This window comes from Notolabrus celidotus, chromosome 13 (assembly GCF_009762535.1).
Source record: "Notolabrus celidotus isolate fNotCel1 chromosome 13, fNotCel1.pri, whole genome shotgun sequence".
Classification (NCBI taxonomy): Eukaryota; Metazoa; Chordata; class Actinopteri; order Labriformes; family Labridae; genus Notolabrus; species Notolabrus celidotus.
Genome location: NC_048284.1, coordinates 34,621,345 through 34,639,192, shown reverse-complemented (window position 1 = coordinate 34,639,192; position 17,848 = coordinate 34,621,345). Strand labels below are relative to the sequence as shown.

At 39.6% G+C, this 17,848-nt stretch overlaps 1 protein-coding gene across 1 annotated transcript in view; it reads left to right on the top strand.

The window, feature by feature from the left end:
* The window catches only part of opn5 (opsin 5), a 194,902-nt gene that overhangs the window by 65,935 nt on the left and 111,119 nt on the right, over positions 1–17,848 (top strand). Inside the window, exon 2 of the mRNA XM_034698930.1 lies at positions 6,009–6,155. Within this exon, the coding sequence (XP_034554821.1) occupies positions 6,023–6,155 (133 nt within the window). The 5' untranslated portion in view covers positions 6,009–6,022. The remainder of the gene's footprint in view (positions 1–6,008; positions 6,156–17,848) is intronic.

Genomic DNA, 17,848 nt, shown 5'->3' with positions numbered 1-17,848 from the left:
AGGAGACGGGGACTCAGAGGAGTACACGCCGGGGAAATGTACGCGCAGGAGGAGGGCAGAACGGCAGGACGGGATATGATTGGTTTAAAATTTGGGGAGCCAAAAAACGGTGATTGGTTGGTGTTTTCCCAGGTTTACTCCGGCTGTAGATAGCAGCTTTTCTTCCTTCTTTTTTAAGAACACATCATGTATTGATTACCATCAGGACATAAAGATCATTTTAACCAGTATAACAAAAAGTGGATCTAAATCTGATTACCAACCCCAGCTTTAAATGTTTTAGATGATTTGAATCACTCTATGAAACTTATGAAATCATTCTGCTTTTTATAAACAATGAACTTAGAAAAGTGTTTTTAAACTAATGTATTACTTTTCAACCTGTCACAGTATCACCTAAATTGTGAGCATTATCACCACTTGGTCTGGCACGGTTGTCAGTCAGCATGCTGGGTGTCCGGTGTGCTCTGTTGATCTGTACCCTGTTGCCCTCAATCCAGAGTTCCAAGATGGAAGAAATCCAGCGGCTGTCTGCCCTCGAAGCCTTCGATTAGTCCGACAATCCATATATTGTCTCTCCTAATGCGTTAATCCAGGTCTTCATACGCCCCTCCAGTACGTTATTTGACCATTACAGGGAGGTTAAGTTACAGTTAACTGCAGATACCTCGTCTTCCACGGCCGAAATACGGTTTTCAGCCTCTCCAATAAGAGTGAAATGTTCTTGAACCAGGCCTGTGAGACCGTCCAGAGTTGTTTGCGAGCCTGCAAACTTTTCATCCATCAGTGTGCTTATCTTGTCAGTCACCACCTGGGCAAGCTTCAAAATCTCATCCGGGTCAGCGCCATCTTTTGCCATCATGTCAGCTAAGTGGCTAGCGGGCTGTTGTTTTTAAGTTCTCGTTGAAAACACTCACTGAAAGATACTGAGAGGATCCATGTGCAGAAAATAGAGATTTAATAATAAAAGTACAAATGGTACGAAGAAAACCTACTAAAAAGTCCAATAAACTGAATTTAAAAGTAAACACTGAGACAAGGGAACACATGAAAGACTTCCACAGTAAACACAAGGAAGACAAACAATGATCCAACAAGGGACAGGAGAAACAGAGGAACTAAATACACAGAGTCATCAACATAGGTGAGGACACAGGACACAGGTGAGACTAATGAGGGACTAAATACACAGAGTCATCAACACAGGTGTGGACACAGGACACAGGTGAGACTAATGAGGGACTAAATACACAGAGTCATCATCACAGGTGAGGACACATGTTTGAGGTGAGACTAATGAGGAACTTAATACAGAGGGTCATCAACACAGGTGAGGACACATGACAGAGGTGAGACTAATGAGGAACTTAATACAGAGAGTCATCAACACAGGTGAGGACAGGACACAGGTGAGACTAATGAGGAACTAAATACACAGAGTCATCAGCACAGGTGAGGACACAGGACACAGGTGAGACTAATGAGGAACTAAATACACAGAGTCATCAGCACAGGTGAGGACACAGGACACAGGTGAGACTAATGAGGAACCAAATACACAGAGTCATCAGCACAGGTGAGGACACAGGACACAGGTGAGACTAATGAGGAACTAAATACACAGAGTCATCAACACAGGTGAGGACAGGACACAGGTGAGACTAATGAGGAACCAAATATAAAGAGTCATCAACACAGGTGTGAACACAGGACACAGGTGAGACTGATGAGGGACTAAATACAAAGAGTCATCAACACAAGTGTGGACACAGGAAACACGTGAGACTGATGAGGGACTAAAAACAGAGTCATCAACACAGGTGTGAACACAGGACACAGGTGAGACTAATGAGGGACTAAATACACAGAGTCATCAACACAGGTTAGGACACAGGACACAGGTGAGACTAATGAGGGACTAAATACACAGAGTCATCAACACAGGTTAGGACACAGGACACAGGTGAGACTAATGAGGGACTAAAAACAGAGTCATCAACACAGGTGAGGACACAGGACACAGGTGAGACTAATGAGGGACTAAATACACAGAGTCATCAACACAGGTGAGGACACATGACAGAGGTGAGACTAATGAGGGACTAAATACACAGAGTCATCAACACAGGTTAGGACACAGGACACAGGACACAGGTGAGACTAATGAGGAACTAAATACACAGAGTCATCAGCACAGGTTAGGACACAGGACACAGGTGAGACTAATGAGGAACTAAATACAAACAGTCATCAACACAGGTGAGGACACAGGTGAGACTAATGAGGAACTAAATACAAAGAGTCATCAACACAGGTTAGGACACAGGACACAGTTGAGACTAATGAGGAACTAAATACAAAGAGTCATCAACACAGGTTAGGACACAGGACACAGGACACAGGACACAGGACACAGGACACAGGACACAGGTGAGACTAATGAGGAACTAAATACACAGAGTCATCAACACAGGTTAGGACACAGGACACAGGTGAGACTAATGAGGGACTAAATACACAGAGTCATCAACACAGGTTAGGACACAGGACACAGGTGAGACTAATGAGGGACTAAATACACAGAATCATCGACACAGGTTAGGACACAGGACACAGGTGAGACTAATGAGGGACTAAATACACAGAGTCATCAACACAGGTGAGGACACAGGACACAGGTGAGACTAATGAGGGACTAAATACACAGAATCATCGACACAGGTTAGGACACAGGACACAGGTGAGACTAATGAGGGACTAAATACACAGAGTCATCAACACAGGTGAGGACAGGACACAGGTGAGACTAATGAGGAACTAAATACACAGTCATCAACACAGGTGAGGACACAGGACACAGGTGAGACTAATGAGGGACTAAATACACAGAGTCATCAACACAGGTTAGGACACAGGACACAGGTGAGACTAATGAGGAACTAAATACACAGAGTCATCAACACAGGTGTGATCACGGGACACAGGTGAGACTAATGAGGGACTAACTACACAGAGTCATCAGCACAGGTGAGGACACAGGACACAGGTGAGACTAATGAGGGACTAAATACACAGAGTCATCAACACAGGTTAGGACACATGACAGAGGTGAGACTAATGAGGAACTAAATACACAGAGTCATCAACACAGGTGAGGACACATGACACAGGTGAGACTAATGAGGAACTAAATACACAGAGTAGTCAACACAGGTGAGGACACATGACAGAGGTGAGACTAATGAGGAACTAAATACACAGAGTCATCAACACAGGTGTGAACACAGGACACAGGTGAGACTAATGAGGAACTTAATACAGAAAGTCATCAACACAGGTGAGGACACAGGACACAGGTGAGACTAATGAGGAACTTAATACAGAGTCATCAACACAGGTTAGGACACAGGTGAGACTAATGAGGAACTAAATACACAGAGTCATCAACACAGGTTAGGACACAGGACACAGGTGAGACTAATGAGGAACTAAATACACAGAGTCATCAACACAGGTGAGGACACAGGACACAGGTGAGACTAATGAGGAACTAAATACAAAGAGTCATCAACACAGGTTAGGACACAGGACACAGGTGAGACTAATGAGGTGAATCAAAGAGGAGGGAAACACAAGGGCATGACATAAAAATAAACTGGAGACACAAGGATTCAGAACTACAAAATAAAACAGGAAACACAAGGATTCAGAACTACAAAATAAAACAGGAAACACAGGGATTCAGAACTACAAAATAAAACAGGAAACACAAGGATTCAGAACTACAAAATAAAACAGGAAACACAAGGATTCAGAACTACAAAATAAAACAGGAAACACAAGGATTCAGAACTACAAAATAAAACAGGAAACGCAAGGATTCAGAACTACAAAATAAAACAGGAAACACAAGGATTCAGAACTACAAAATAAAACAGGAAACAAGGATTCAGAACTACAAAATAAAACAGGAAACGCAAGGATTCAGAACTACAAAATAAAACAGGAAACACAAGGATTCAGAACTACAAAATAAAACAGGAAACACAAGGATTCAGAACTATAAAATAAAAAAGGAAACACAAGGATTCAGAACTACAAAATAAAGCAGGAAACAAGGATTCAGAACTACAAAATAAAACAGGAAACGCAAGGATTCAGAACTACAAAATAAAACAGGAAACAAGGATTCAGAACTACAAAATAAAACAGGAAACACAAGGATTCAGAACTACAAAATAAAACAGGAAACGCAAGGATTCAGAACTACTAAATAAAACAGGAAACACAAGGATTCAGAACTACAAAATAAAACAGGAAACACAAGGATTCAGAACTACAAAATAAAACAGGAAACACAAGGATTCAGAACTACAAAATAAAACAGGAAACACAAGGATTCAGAACTACAAAATAAAACAGGAAACACAAGGATTCAGAACTATAAAATAAAAAAGGAAACAGAAGGATTCAGAACTACAAAATAAAGCAGGAAACAAGGATTCAGAACTACAAAATAAAACAGGAAACGCAAGGATTCAGAACTACAAAATAAAACAGGAAACAAGGATTCAGAACTACAAAATAAAACAGGAAACACAAGGATTCAGAACTACAAAATAAAACAGGAAATGCAAGGATTCAGAACTACTAAATAAAACAGGAAACACAAGGATTCAGAACTACAAAATAAAACAGGAAACACAAGGATTCAGAACTACAAAATAAAACAGGAAACACAAGGATTCAGAACTACAAAAGAAAACAGGAAACAAGGATTCAGAACTACAAAATAAAACAGGAAACAAGGATTCAGAACTACAAAATAAAACATGAAACGCAAGGATTCAGAATTACAAAATAAAACAGGAAACACAAGGATTCAGAACTACAAAATAAAACAGGAAACAAGGATTCAGAACTACAAAATAAAACAGGAAACAAGGATTCAGAACTACAAAATAAAACAGGAAACGCAAGGATTCAGAACTACTAAATAAAACAGGAAACACAAGGATTCAGAACTACAAAATAAAACAGGAAACACAAGGATTCTGAACTACGAAATAAATCAGGATACACAAGGAGTCAGAACTACAAAATAAAACAGGAAACACAAGGATTCAGATCTACAAAATAAAACAGGAAACACAAGGATTCAGGACTACAAAATAAAACAGGAAACACAAGGATTCAGAACTACAAAATAAAACAGGAAACACAAGGATTCGGAACTACGAAATAAAACAGGATACACAAGGATTCAGAACTACAAAATAAAACAGGAAACAAGACGAGACAAAGGATGACTTACACAGAATAAACACAGGGAGGAACCAAGGCATGAAACACAAAAAACTAAACTAAACATGGACTCATGACAGAGAGGGATAAGCATTTAACCTCGAAGTAAAGGTTTCGACAGATTAGCGCCTCACATGGTGGGAGCTCAGTGAAAGACGTCTGCTCATCTGGAAAGCATCAAGTGACCCTGTGAAAAATACAGACATGACAGTATGTTATTCCTGTGTTGACTAGAAGTTAGTAAGTCACAGACACAGTCCTTCTGTGATTTCTTTTGTTATCTGTTTGCATGGCTGAGGGGGAAACCAGGGAGTGAGAGGTCAAGAAGGTGACCAGGAGGTGAAGCTTTCTGGTTTGTCTCACAGCTCTTTGGGTTTGTTAAACGATGAGATCATCTTATACTCTGAAGACAATATGTTGAATCTTCACTCTTGTGCAGACCTCGTCTCGCTCGTCAGATCCCTCTGTCAGGTGAGCGCTTTGCAAAGCTCACTGAAGGCCAGAACAAAGCTCACAAAGACTAATCGGCGTTGTCTGAGTGTTTCATTTTCAGATTTACGCCACACCCCGATTCTGCTCTACGCTTGTATGCACATGTTTTCATATGTTCCCTCAATGCATGGCATATATTGATGCACGTATGTGTCCTGTTTTCAGTGTGAGGAAGCAGCCTCATTGTTTCAGCTCTTTCCTCTGCTTCACAGGACATTCCCCACTGATGGCAGTGATGGAGAACAAGACGTGGCCGCACCCCTCATACATGCCCCATTATCTCCTCAGTGGTGACCCTTTCAACTCACGGCTCTCCAGAGAGGCAGACATTGTCGCAGCGTTTTACATCTGCATAATAGGTCAGTCTCTCATTGCTCCTCTTTGTCTGTCTGTCACTGACATCAACAGAAAGAAGGCTGCATCGGACATACAGCTTTGTTCAATCACACTCTATCCATTTGGAAACATCTCACTACAAGGTTACACACATACTATATATATACACACACACATATATGTTAAAACACCTTTAGGCGTTTTTCAACCGTAGGAACTTTACCCCTGAGCTATGTGCGTTTCGACCGGTGGACCCAGGGTCTAAGTTTAGTTCAGGGGTAGATAATCTCCCCCCTAAAAAGCCCCTGCTAGGGGGGTAGTATTTTTCAAAGGTCCCGGGACTTTCAGGGAGCAGGGCCTGCAGTGCTGAACGTGTCTGATTGGTAGATTAACCTCAGTGTTTTTATTCCTCCCTCCATTCACAATAACATCACACACATCTGTGATTCACTTGATTTCTCTTTCTTTCATTAGTTTTTATTTGTTCTATCTTTTTTGTATGTGTGTGTACTTTTCAAAAGAAGAAGCTGTGATTCTCTTGATTTAGCAGCTTGTTACAGTAGTCTTCTCTCAGTCCACCGTGAATGCGTCTCTCCCGGTGTTCTGGTTTTAAAAGTGACCCTGTAAACTGGAGACCTTCAGCTGAACGTGTCAGTGTTTGTGGAGTTTACACAGCTGTTGAAACACAGAGGGAGTTCCTGGGAATGCAAACTAGTTTAATTTTTATTAAGATTTCAAAATATCCTCATCAGATATTTAATGATGGTCTAAAGACGTTTATGAGGGATGCATCCGGCTGTTCCCCCTCACCTTATGGTCTATGGTGTCAACAAGCAGAAGCTAAATGTGTCTGAACTCTTTTCTGTGGATTGATTGGACATGATGTGTGATCAGTTTGTCTCTGGTGTTGATCATGTTAGTGAAAGTTAATAACCATTGTCAAGGGGTTTTGACCAATCAGAATCAAGCATCTTACACAACGGGAAGATCAGTTAGAGAGCCAGGTTATTACATGCATTAACACATCTCTTTTGCCATCCAGACGGTGGTGGGAGGAAATTGTGACGTCACATGCAAAAGCTCAATAGCTTGATTAGGGAACATAATGTGACAACTGTACCGTTCCAATAAACCAGCACCGGGTGAAAATCCATTTATTAACAAAAGTATGTTACCGCAGACCTTCAGCTGAACGTGTCAGTGTTTGTGGAGTTTACACAGCTGTTGAAACACAGAGGGAGTTCCTGGGAATGCAAACTAGTTTAGTTTTTATTAAGATTTCAAAATATCCTCATCAGATATTTAATGATGGTCTAAAGACGTTTATGAGGGATGCATCCGGCTGAGAGTCTCCAGTTAACAGGGTCGCTGTTTAAACCAGAACACCGGTCGATCTCTGCCACGGCTTTTTGAGTTCAAAAGGATTTTAAATTTCAAATGTTTTTATTGGATTTTTTCAAGCAATTACAGGTTATACATTATGCAAACATTTGCAACCCACCCACCCTCCCCCCTGGGAGACTCGCCAACAAACCAAGAGTGAAAAAGGATAAATAACAAATTACATGAGTAGATAACAGCAAAAAAAAAATATATATAAAATGAATCACAAAAGGAAATGCAGCAAAATACAAGACAAACGTACTAAAATACAAAAATAAAATAAAATATCTACAATTTACTAAAAAGTCAGGATTCTACATTAATTCTGTGTGATTATGGTCAGCTGCTACAGGCTTTAAATTACAGTTCATGTAGTGTAAACGTTATCATAATAGTCCAGGAATGGTTTCCATATTTTATGGATTTTATTAACTGAACCCTGAGTGCTGTATCTGAGCTTTTCCAGCTTCAAATGGTTCAAAAGGATTTTAAAGCCGTGTTGAAACGTCTTTGCTTACTCGCGCTTATCTCCTCTCACGTGTTGATTCAGTGAATCCATCTGTGAGAGATTTAGACCCAGAGGAACATTTTCTTAAAGTGCACATGACATCAGATGACCTCTCTTCGGAGCCTGCTGCATGGTGGCAGGTTTACAAAGAGCTCAGTGTTCACACAGTTCCTGGTGACATTATTAGTTTAAAGTGTTTGGCGTGTCATGAGTGTGGTGAATGAATCTACTGATACTTTCATAAGTGGGGATGGAGAAGTCCTTTTAAATTGGATGAAGACGATTTGATGAAAAAGTGGAGGAATACCAGCTGCATGAGTCAAAGAGCAGCTTTTCTAACACATCGTTTGATCTTGTGAGAAAGTGTTTGATCCATGGCACTGATAAAAAAAACACAGAGAGGATGTGAGGACAGCACAGCACAGAAGAAGCTCCAGTACGTTTTCAGACTGCTGCTTGTGTGCTCCTGAATCCTGTGAATAAAACTGAAAAGCATCATAAGACTGACTTTCATTTTTTAGATTTACTTTGTGGAATATCATACTGTTGTGAAGTTCAAGTATCAAGCCTGATACTTTCAATAACTATGTCATGTTATGGTCTGTTCAGAGTTTTCTCTTAGTGATCTTTGGTTATTCTTGTTCCTTTTCAGGTGTATTTAGTTTCTAGTGTCGTTCTCTTGTGTTATATGTTGTCCTCGTCCTTGTCGTGTTTTTTTCTATAGCTTCCTGTTTTATCTGTAGAATAATCTCCTTGTGTGTTAAGTTCAGTTTTACTTCCTTTGTTTTCCCTCCTTTGTGATTGGCTTCCCCTGTGTTTTTGTTCAAGCAGCAACCTCCGGTCTCAAAATATGAAGCCCATGCAGAAGTGTTCAAAAACTGTAGTTCATCGAGCGTCCACTAGAGGCTGGCTGCAGGAACACCAGAAACCACGTACACACCCATTCAAAGAAGACGATCTTTACAGCAGAAATAAACATGTTTACAGTCTGATTCAAAAAACAGCTTGGCTCTACGTCGCTAATGTCTCTATCAGCACACACTGAACAGGGGTGAATTTTGTTCCATTGTTACGGTTCAGAAGATATTAAGATTACCAGTTTTTACCCAAATAAGAACATGACTGACTTGACTGACAGGTGGGAACACATAGCTGTTGGCTAGGAGGTTCAAACCCCGCCTCCTTACCTCACACTAAGGCTGTTTTCGAAACCGTCTACTACACTAGCAGTATGTACTGTTTTTGGCCTAAATTCAGTATGTAGTAAGTGAACAAGAGCAAAATCTGCAGTATGCTGAAACTACCTAGATGTCTACTGATCCAGGAACATCTCAGTATGCATCGGACCATTCTCCCTCACTTATTGTTTCCCACAATGCACAGCACTCGTTCCGCTTTTTCTTTTCTTTTTTGTTCTTTTTTTGATGGGGGAACTCAGTTTTAGGTGCTGTGAAATTATTAAATTCCATATAAACCACTTCTTAACTTTCTTCTTAACTAAAATCACAAGTGATGCTAAAGAAGCAGTTTATCTATCAGCTTGTCCGTTGTTTACTTATGCATTCCGAAAATGGAAATTCAGTGACGTCTGACCCAGCGTACTGCAACACAGATCCAACAGAACAGTCAGACTACAGACTAAATGTAGCAGGTTTCAAAAACAGCCTATGTTTGGTTGAGTTCAGCATTTCCAATATGGCCGCCGCCGCCGATTGGCTTCAAAAACAGCGCTCAGGAACAGATGGGTGACATCACGGATTCTACGTCCATATTTTGTACAGTCTATGCTCTTGTTGTTCTCACCTGTGTCTCATTGCTCATTAGTCAGTGTGTGTATATAGTCTCTGTGTTTCCTCCCTGCTTTGTCAGTTCATTCTGTCATGGTGAGGGAAGGCAAACAAAAGGTGCAGGACCCAAAATGCAGATTAAAAAAATAAAAAAGATTCAATAAACTAAAACTAAACTTAAAGAAAAACCACTGGAAACAGGGACACAGGGTAATACTTGCCATGACACATCACAATGAACTGACATAGAAGGGAGGGAACACAGAGACAAAGGCTGTTTTCTAAACGACCTGCTACATACTACCTACTAATGTAGAAGGCAGTAGGTACTACCTATTACATACTGTGTTTGAATTTAGTATGTAGTATGACTGTTTTGTTGGATCTGGTCTTCAGGATGCTGGGTCAGACATCACTGGATTTCCAGGTCCGGATTGCAGAATTAAACAACGGCCAAGCTGATAGAGAAACTGCTTCTTTAAAGCTGCTGTGAGGAACTTTTGTTTTGTATTTGTTCTGGTGCCCCCTTATGGACAAAGTATTACCTCTTATCTCTTGTCCTATACATGCAAAAGTAGTGTTTTCAACAAAAACCTCATCCTGTTGTCTTTTAACAGTCAACTTTATCAGGCAATGTGATTATTTTCCATGAAAACAGTCAAATAAAGGCTGTTTCTGAAGCAAGAGGTCCATCATCTGGTCTGACACCCCCCCCCCCCCCCCCCCCCAGGCATTAAAAATGACAACAGAGAAGGTGTCAGTGTTGCTGCTGATGGTCTTGTTTGCTATTGAAGGTCATAAAGAGGCATCAGTATAATTTTCAGTCTGTTTCTCAGCCAGTTCAAAACTCCTCACAGGGCCTTTCACATCACTAATGGTTTAAAAAGTTAAGAAGTGGTTCATATGGAATTTTCACAGCATCTAAAAACTGAGTCCCCCCCCGTTAGAAAAAGAAGAGAAAAGAAAAAGTAGAATGAGCGCTGTGCATTGTGGGAAACAGTACGCGAGGCAGACTGGTCTGATGCCTACTGTTAAAGTTTCCTGAATAAGTAGACATCTGAGGAGTTTTGGCATACTGCAGATTTTGCTCTTGTTTACATACTACATCCTGCATTTAGACCAAACCAGTATGTACTGCTAGTACAGTAGGAGGTTTGAAAAAAAGCCATAAACACACACTGACGAACGATGATGAGACACAGGTCAGATCAACAAGACACAGGTGAAGACAATCACATAGGAGGGGAAACAGGAAGGAAAACTAAATTTAACACAGGGAGATTCTACAAAATAAAACAAGAAGCTCTAGACTATACACGGACATGAGGGTATCCAAAAATGAGAACATATGACACAAGGGGAAAGCAAGACATGAAACAAAAGAGACTGGAAACTGGAAACTAAATAAACCTGAACAGGGACCAGAATAGTCAAAAATCACTAAAAGACAACTTTGAACAGACCAAAACACGACATACTGTATGTCAATGTAGATATCTCTGTGATATTTCAAGTCAAAAGGTTCTTTTTAAAGAATGCTCTTCACAAAGCAGTCATTGAGTTTGGAGAAAGGACCATCTTTGAGCCACTCTTATTTATAAACCTGGTACAAAAAGAAGTGTTCCTCATTGCAGTGCCAGCTGAGACCCAATCTGACAAGACTTTACAGTACATCTGATTTTGGGCTTTAGATAGGCCGGCTGCTTTTCCTTTGGTCATACTTGGATTATATTTGAGGGAGTACAGATGCGTGTGGCATTCAAATGAGATAAATAAATCTGCTCTCTGTGTTTCTGAATTAATGAGATACTTGGCGCCACGGTTGCCCTCTGTGGGGATTCAGTGTTTTCAGCAATTGTCTGATTGTCTCTTGAGTCACCATGTAGCCAGTTTGAATGCATTCAGATGCATCATATTATATCAGTGAAGCCGTATCTGCTCAGCTGATCCTGGAGAAATGCTGCAGATCAGAACGGGCCTTACGTGTCACGACTGGAGGAACGAGGAGGAGGACCCATGTGCAGATCTAAAGAAAAGGTTTTAACCCACTTAAGAAATAAACAAAAACAACAAGAGGAATATAAAAAATGTACCGTTAAACAAATCCACAGGAAAAAAAACAATAACACGAAGAACACTCGGGAGGTTTGACTTAACACATCACAATGAACCGACACAGAAGGGAAGAGATTATACACACACTGGGTAACAAGTAACAAGACACAGGTGGGACCAACAAGAGGACATGAATAACTTAAACACAACATGGGGAAGACTCAACTCACTGTAATTATACAGCACCTTTCATACATTCATCATGCAGCCCAAAGTGCTTCACAAAACAACAGAGAGAGAAAACAACAGCAACAGATACAACAAGACTACAAGACAGATCAATGTAAAATAAATACTTACAAATCAAATCAATCAATTAAATTAAATCAAATAAATACTAGGATAATTAAATAAAATAACAAAAAAAGAAGAAGATAGAATACCAAAAAAATCATATAATGATGCAAAAAATAATTCATAAAAGTAATAATGGATAAGTATAACTCTATAAAATGAAACCAGAAATCAAAGACAGAATACAACAAAGAAACACAGAAACACAGAGCAAAATAGAACTGGATTAAACTGTGTGGCCTTCAGGTGCTGCTGGGATTTTATGGTAGTGGTATCTTGTAAATTCAGAAAATGTTGGAACAGGTGTTTTTTTTTTCTCTCCCAAGGTTACTCTTTACAAAAAAGGAAGCCAGTTTATAGAAATGGTTTTGAAGTAATGATTGTGGACACTAAGGGTTGCTTAATCATTAGTATCACCCCACAGATTTTTTTTTGGCATCATGGTGAGATGGTCCCTCTCCATCTAAGTGTGTTAGGTCTCTCTCTCCTTCTCTCTCCCTGTCCCTTTGTATATCCTTATGTAATCTTTCTTTCACTTTCTCTTATTATTATTTTTTTTTGGTCCACCTAGGTGTGCACGCCCTCTTTTACAGAACATGATATTAGCTGTCAATAAAAGATAGGCCAGAGTTCTAAGAGGGATGGTGATGGTTGCATGCACACAGTCACAAGCACAGAAGAAAAAGGTTTTCTTTCTTTTCTTTTGCTGCAAGAATAAATTGCATTAATATTTGACAGTTTGTGACAAACATGACACAAACCAGAAATATATATGCAGACAAGAGGAAAAAAGAAAAAATAAGTAGAAAAAAAGAATAAATAAAAAATGGTTTTGAAGTTATAACTGATAAAATGACCTTACTGATTTGTGTTTCATTTCTGGGGTGCCATAATACAAATATTGAACAGGTTAGCACTTGTCTAATCGACTAATTGTTGAAGGTGTATGGCTGAATCTCGCTCACCCGAGCTTTCCATCATATTACTGAGAAATACACTAGTGATGACAAAAAAACGATGTTTATTTATATATTTTTTCAATCAAATTAAACAAACGCCCTGAAATGTAGCTTGTGCCATAGTCTGCTTTCATCAAAAATAACCACAAACTTGTTGCTCTTATTTAATATTTATTTAATTGTTTCACGTGCTCATATCTTATCTTTAGTCATTTTTCACAACTGTCCTTGCCACAAATAAAACACAATTGGGGTGTCTCAATACAAACAGTTAACATAACAGGTAAGTCCAAATGGATATAATGACAAATAAAAGCAACAGGCCTCAGTAATAGGAAATGTTACTCTTACACTACCGTTCAAAAGTTTGGGGTCACTTAGAAATGTCCTTATTTTTGAAAGAAAAGCACTGTTTTTTTCAATGAAGATAACATTAGATTAATCAGGAATACACTCTATACATTGTTAATGTGGTAAATGACTATTCTAGCTGCAAACGTCTGGTTTTTAATGGAATATCTACATAGGTGTATAGAGGCCCATTTCCAGCAACCATCACTCCAGTGTTCTAATGGTACATTGTGTTTACTAATCGCGTTAGAAAGCTAATGGATGATTAGAAACATCTTGAAAACCCTTGTGCAGTTACGTTAGCACAGCTGAAAACGGTTTTGCTGGTTAGAGAAGCTGTAAAACTGGCCTTTCTTTGAGCTAGTTGAGTATCTGGAGCATCACATTTGGAACTTTCATATGAAACTCCACAGTCTATTCTTGTTCTTGAAATGAAGGATATTCCATGCGAGAAATTTCCAAGAAACTGAACATTTCCTACAACGATGTGTACTACTCCCTTCAGAGAACAGCACAAACAGGCTCTAACCAGAGTAGAAAGAAAAGTGGGAGGCCCCGGTGCACAACTGAACAAGAAGACAAGTACAGTAGAGTCTCTAGTTTGAGAAATAGACGCCTCACAGGTCCTGAACTGGCAGCTTCATTAAATGGTACCCGCAAAACACCAGTGTCAACGTCTACAGTGAAGAGGTGACTCTGGGATGCTGGCCTTCTAGGCAGAGTGGAAAAGAAAAAGCCATATCTGAGACTGGCCAATAAAAGGAAAAGATTAATATGGGCAAAAGAACACAGACATTGGACAGAGGAAGATTGGAAAAAAGTGTTATGGACAGACGAATCAAAGTTTGAGGTGTTTGGATCACACAGAAGAAGATTAGTGAGATACAGAACAAGTGAAAAGATGCTTGAACAGTGCCTGACACCATCTGTCTAGCATGGTGGAGGTCATGTGATGGTGTGGAGCTGCTTTGGTGCAGGTAAAGTGGGAGATTTGTAAAAAAATAAAAGGGATTTTGAATCATGAAGGCTATCACTCAATTTTGCAACTCCATGCCATACCCTGTGGACAGCACTTGATTGGAGCCAATTTCCTCCTACAACAGGACAATGACCCAAAGCACACTTCCAGATTATGCAAGAACTATTTAGGGAAGAAGCAGGCAGCTGGTATTCTGTCTGTAATGGAGTGGACAGCACACTCACCAGATCTCAACCCCATTGAGCTGTTGTGGGAGCAGCTTGACCGTATGGTACACAAGAAGTGTCCATCAAGCCAATCCAACTTATGGGAGGGGCTTCAGGAAGCGTGGGGTGAAATTTCTTCAGATTCCCTCAACAAATAAACAGCTAGAATGCCAAAGGTCTGCAATGCTGTAGTTGCTGCAAAGGGAGCATTCTTTGATGAAAGCAAAGTTTGAAGGACAAAATTATTATTTCAACTAAAAATCATTATTTCTAACATTCTCAATGTCTTGACTATATTTTCTATTCATTTTGTAACTCATTTGATAAATAAAAGTGTGAGTTTTCATGAAAAACACAAAATTGTCTGGGTGACCCCAAACTTTTGAACGGTAGTGTACATCAAATTAAAGTAGCCTGTGATCCAACAATTTAAACAAATTAAGCAAAACCAAGCCTGAAGTACTCACGTGGGGTTAACCCTTAAAGACCTAGACCATTTTGGGGGGCGCCAGACTCTCCTGTATTTATCTTGTTTTTCTAACCTATTGAAGCATTCAGCATCAAGTGCCATACATCATTTTATTCAGGAGAACCTTATCTTTTTACTGTGCTGCATTTAAAGTACCAGTTTTAAATTTGTTTTGTCTGATAATGGATGAAAATACTGAAGTTTTTTAAAAATCGTCTGGAAATGTAGGTCATTTTTTACTGTGAACTCAGACAGAACATCAGGAAGTTTTGTTTTGTTTTGTTAGAAAGTTGTACTTAGGTGTTTTAGACTTCCAAATGAATTTTTGTCACTATCAAACCTTTACTGAGCAAGTTACAGTCATTTATTATAGTGTTTTCTAAGGCATTTTTTTGTGGAAAAAGCAGGTTTATTCTTATGTTTGATTTACTGACCCTGTGGATGTGTGTAAAAAAAAGTCTGAGAGTAAGTAGAGATGTTATTATATCATAAATTAGGACACAGAGGTAAAAGTGACTTTTCAGATTTACATGTTGATCATGAACACATGCAAACATGGTCACAACTACAGGAATCTGTCTTCATAAATGAATTGAAATACACTTAGTGCAAATAATCAAATTGCAAATTATTTTCACTAACTCTGAACATAATGAGAGAGATGTAAATTATTTAGTAAAAATGAGAAAAAAGTGCAGATGATCTTCACCAACTATACACATAAATTACAGAAACATATATACTATATATGTCCTGGAAAGGATCGATGCAGCTGCTGCACTCCTCCTCTCTGCCCCAGCTGTGTCTGCGTCAGAATCAGATGACTCCTCTGTAAAATCGCCAAGCTGATCATTTGATAAAATTAGAAACAGTGCCTCTTCTGTTGTGTACCTTTGTGTTGTCATTTTTATTTTGTGTTGAGTTCAAATAACGTGCAGATCTGTTCAATTTTGCTGGCTGGATTTGTATACGGATTCTCCGTCTTGTTTTCTGCTCTTTACATTCAAATTTCCCCCAAAAATCACGTTTATTGGTGGAGTAGGTGAAACACATCCTGGACATTTACATTTTGAACCAATCGATTCACAGGGGTGGGACTAAGCATCTACACCCATTGCCAATTGGCTCAGGGGAATAAACTACGTAGGTTTCCCTGACGAATCAATGCTGCTAAATTTGATGGCGTCATCACGGTCACCACGGTCACCACGCAGCCGCTGGATATGCAAATGAAACAAATGTGGTATCGATGGAAAGCTGAGAATGTCCGCTGTAACTGAGTTTTTAAAGCTTGTTGATAGGATCAGCGGTTCAAAGGTTATTAAACATTTAAGAATAAGAGCCATTTGAGGCTGCCGGGGGCTGGACAGCTGTCAGGCTAATGCGCAAGCAGTCCTCCAAAGACTGGTTTAACAGTCGTAGTGTAAGACCACATTGTCTAGTACCAGAGTACACAGAGACCAAGACAAGACCAAGACATTTAGGGATCGAGACTGAGTCAAAACCAAGACAAAGACCAAGACCAAGACCAAGGCAGGGCAAGACCGAGACAAGACCAAGACCATATACTGTATATTTTAATTTTTGCCAATCATGGCAGTACAAATATGAAACCTAAAATATTGCAATTGCCCCCTAGTGGCTTGCTGCGGTACAGGTAGTATGATTCTGTTAACACTGACAAATAGTAAAAATTAACTCAAATTGGGAATGAAAATTAATACATCAATTGATAATATATAACTTAGGATACAATATTAATTGTATTCATTCCACGAGAGCATCTGGCCCTTACAGAGTCTGCCAAAAAAAATGTTGGCCCTTGGACAAATGCAGCTGGTGACCCCTGGTCTCTGGTTTATGTCATCCATCCACCCCTTCCTGCCATTATCCCTCCATTCATATTTATCTGGTAACTGAAAAGGATTTGGGTATCAGGAGATACGAAAGGTTAGATATAACTAAGAACATTTAGAGAAGAGCATTAAGATGATCAACTCTGCATCCCTCAAACAAGCTGAGCCTCTGTTAACCCTTTCAGCAAAAACAGCAAAGGTTCTGAATGTTCCCAAAGAACCGTAGACTTACTAATGTTGACCACCAGGCAGATAGCCGTCTAACATGAGTCTGGTTCTGCTCGAGGTTTCTGCATGTAATACACAGCTATAATGTAAATGCATTGAATGCCAGCACTTGTAGACGTACACTGTAAAAAAAGGGATTTTAGGTTTTAGTTACCTCAGCTCACTTTCTTAAATCAGTTTAACTTAAATGTCAGTTTTACTTGAAATATCAAGTCAAATAGTGTCCAACTAATTAGTCCAACTAGAGTAGTTGTAACATAGATTTCCTTTTTGATACAACTAGATGTAAGTATGGCCCCTGCACAAATGCACAGGAAACCCCTTATCCAACCTTTACCCAAAAAGGATGCAGAGAGGAGGAAGAGGCAAAAGTGCACCATACTGTAGATGGCAAACATAGGGGTGTGTGGTTGGGATGACTGATGGGTTAGAACTTGGGCTTACTCTGTGAATGGTTTGTGTGTTTGTGCAGCGTTAAGGGTTTCAGCTGGAGCCACCTTAAATCCACAAGCTGTGTGCCTTTTTACTATTGATTTGCACCACGACCCAAGATGCCTTTAAATCCGGTTAGGTTTGCTGTT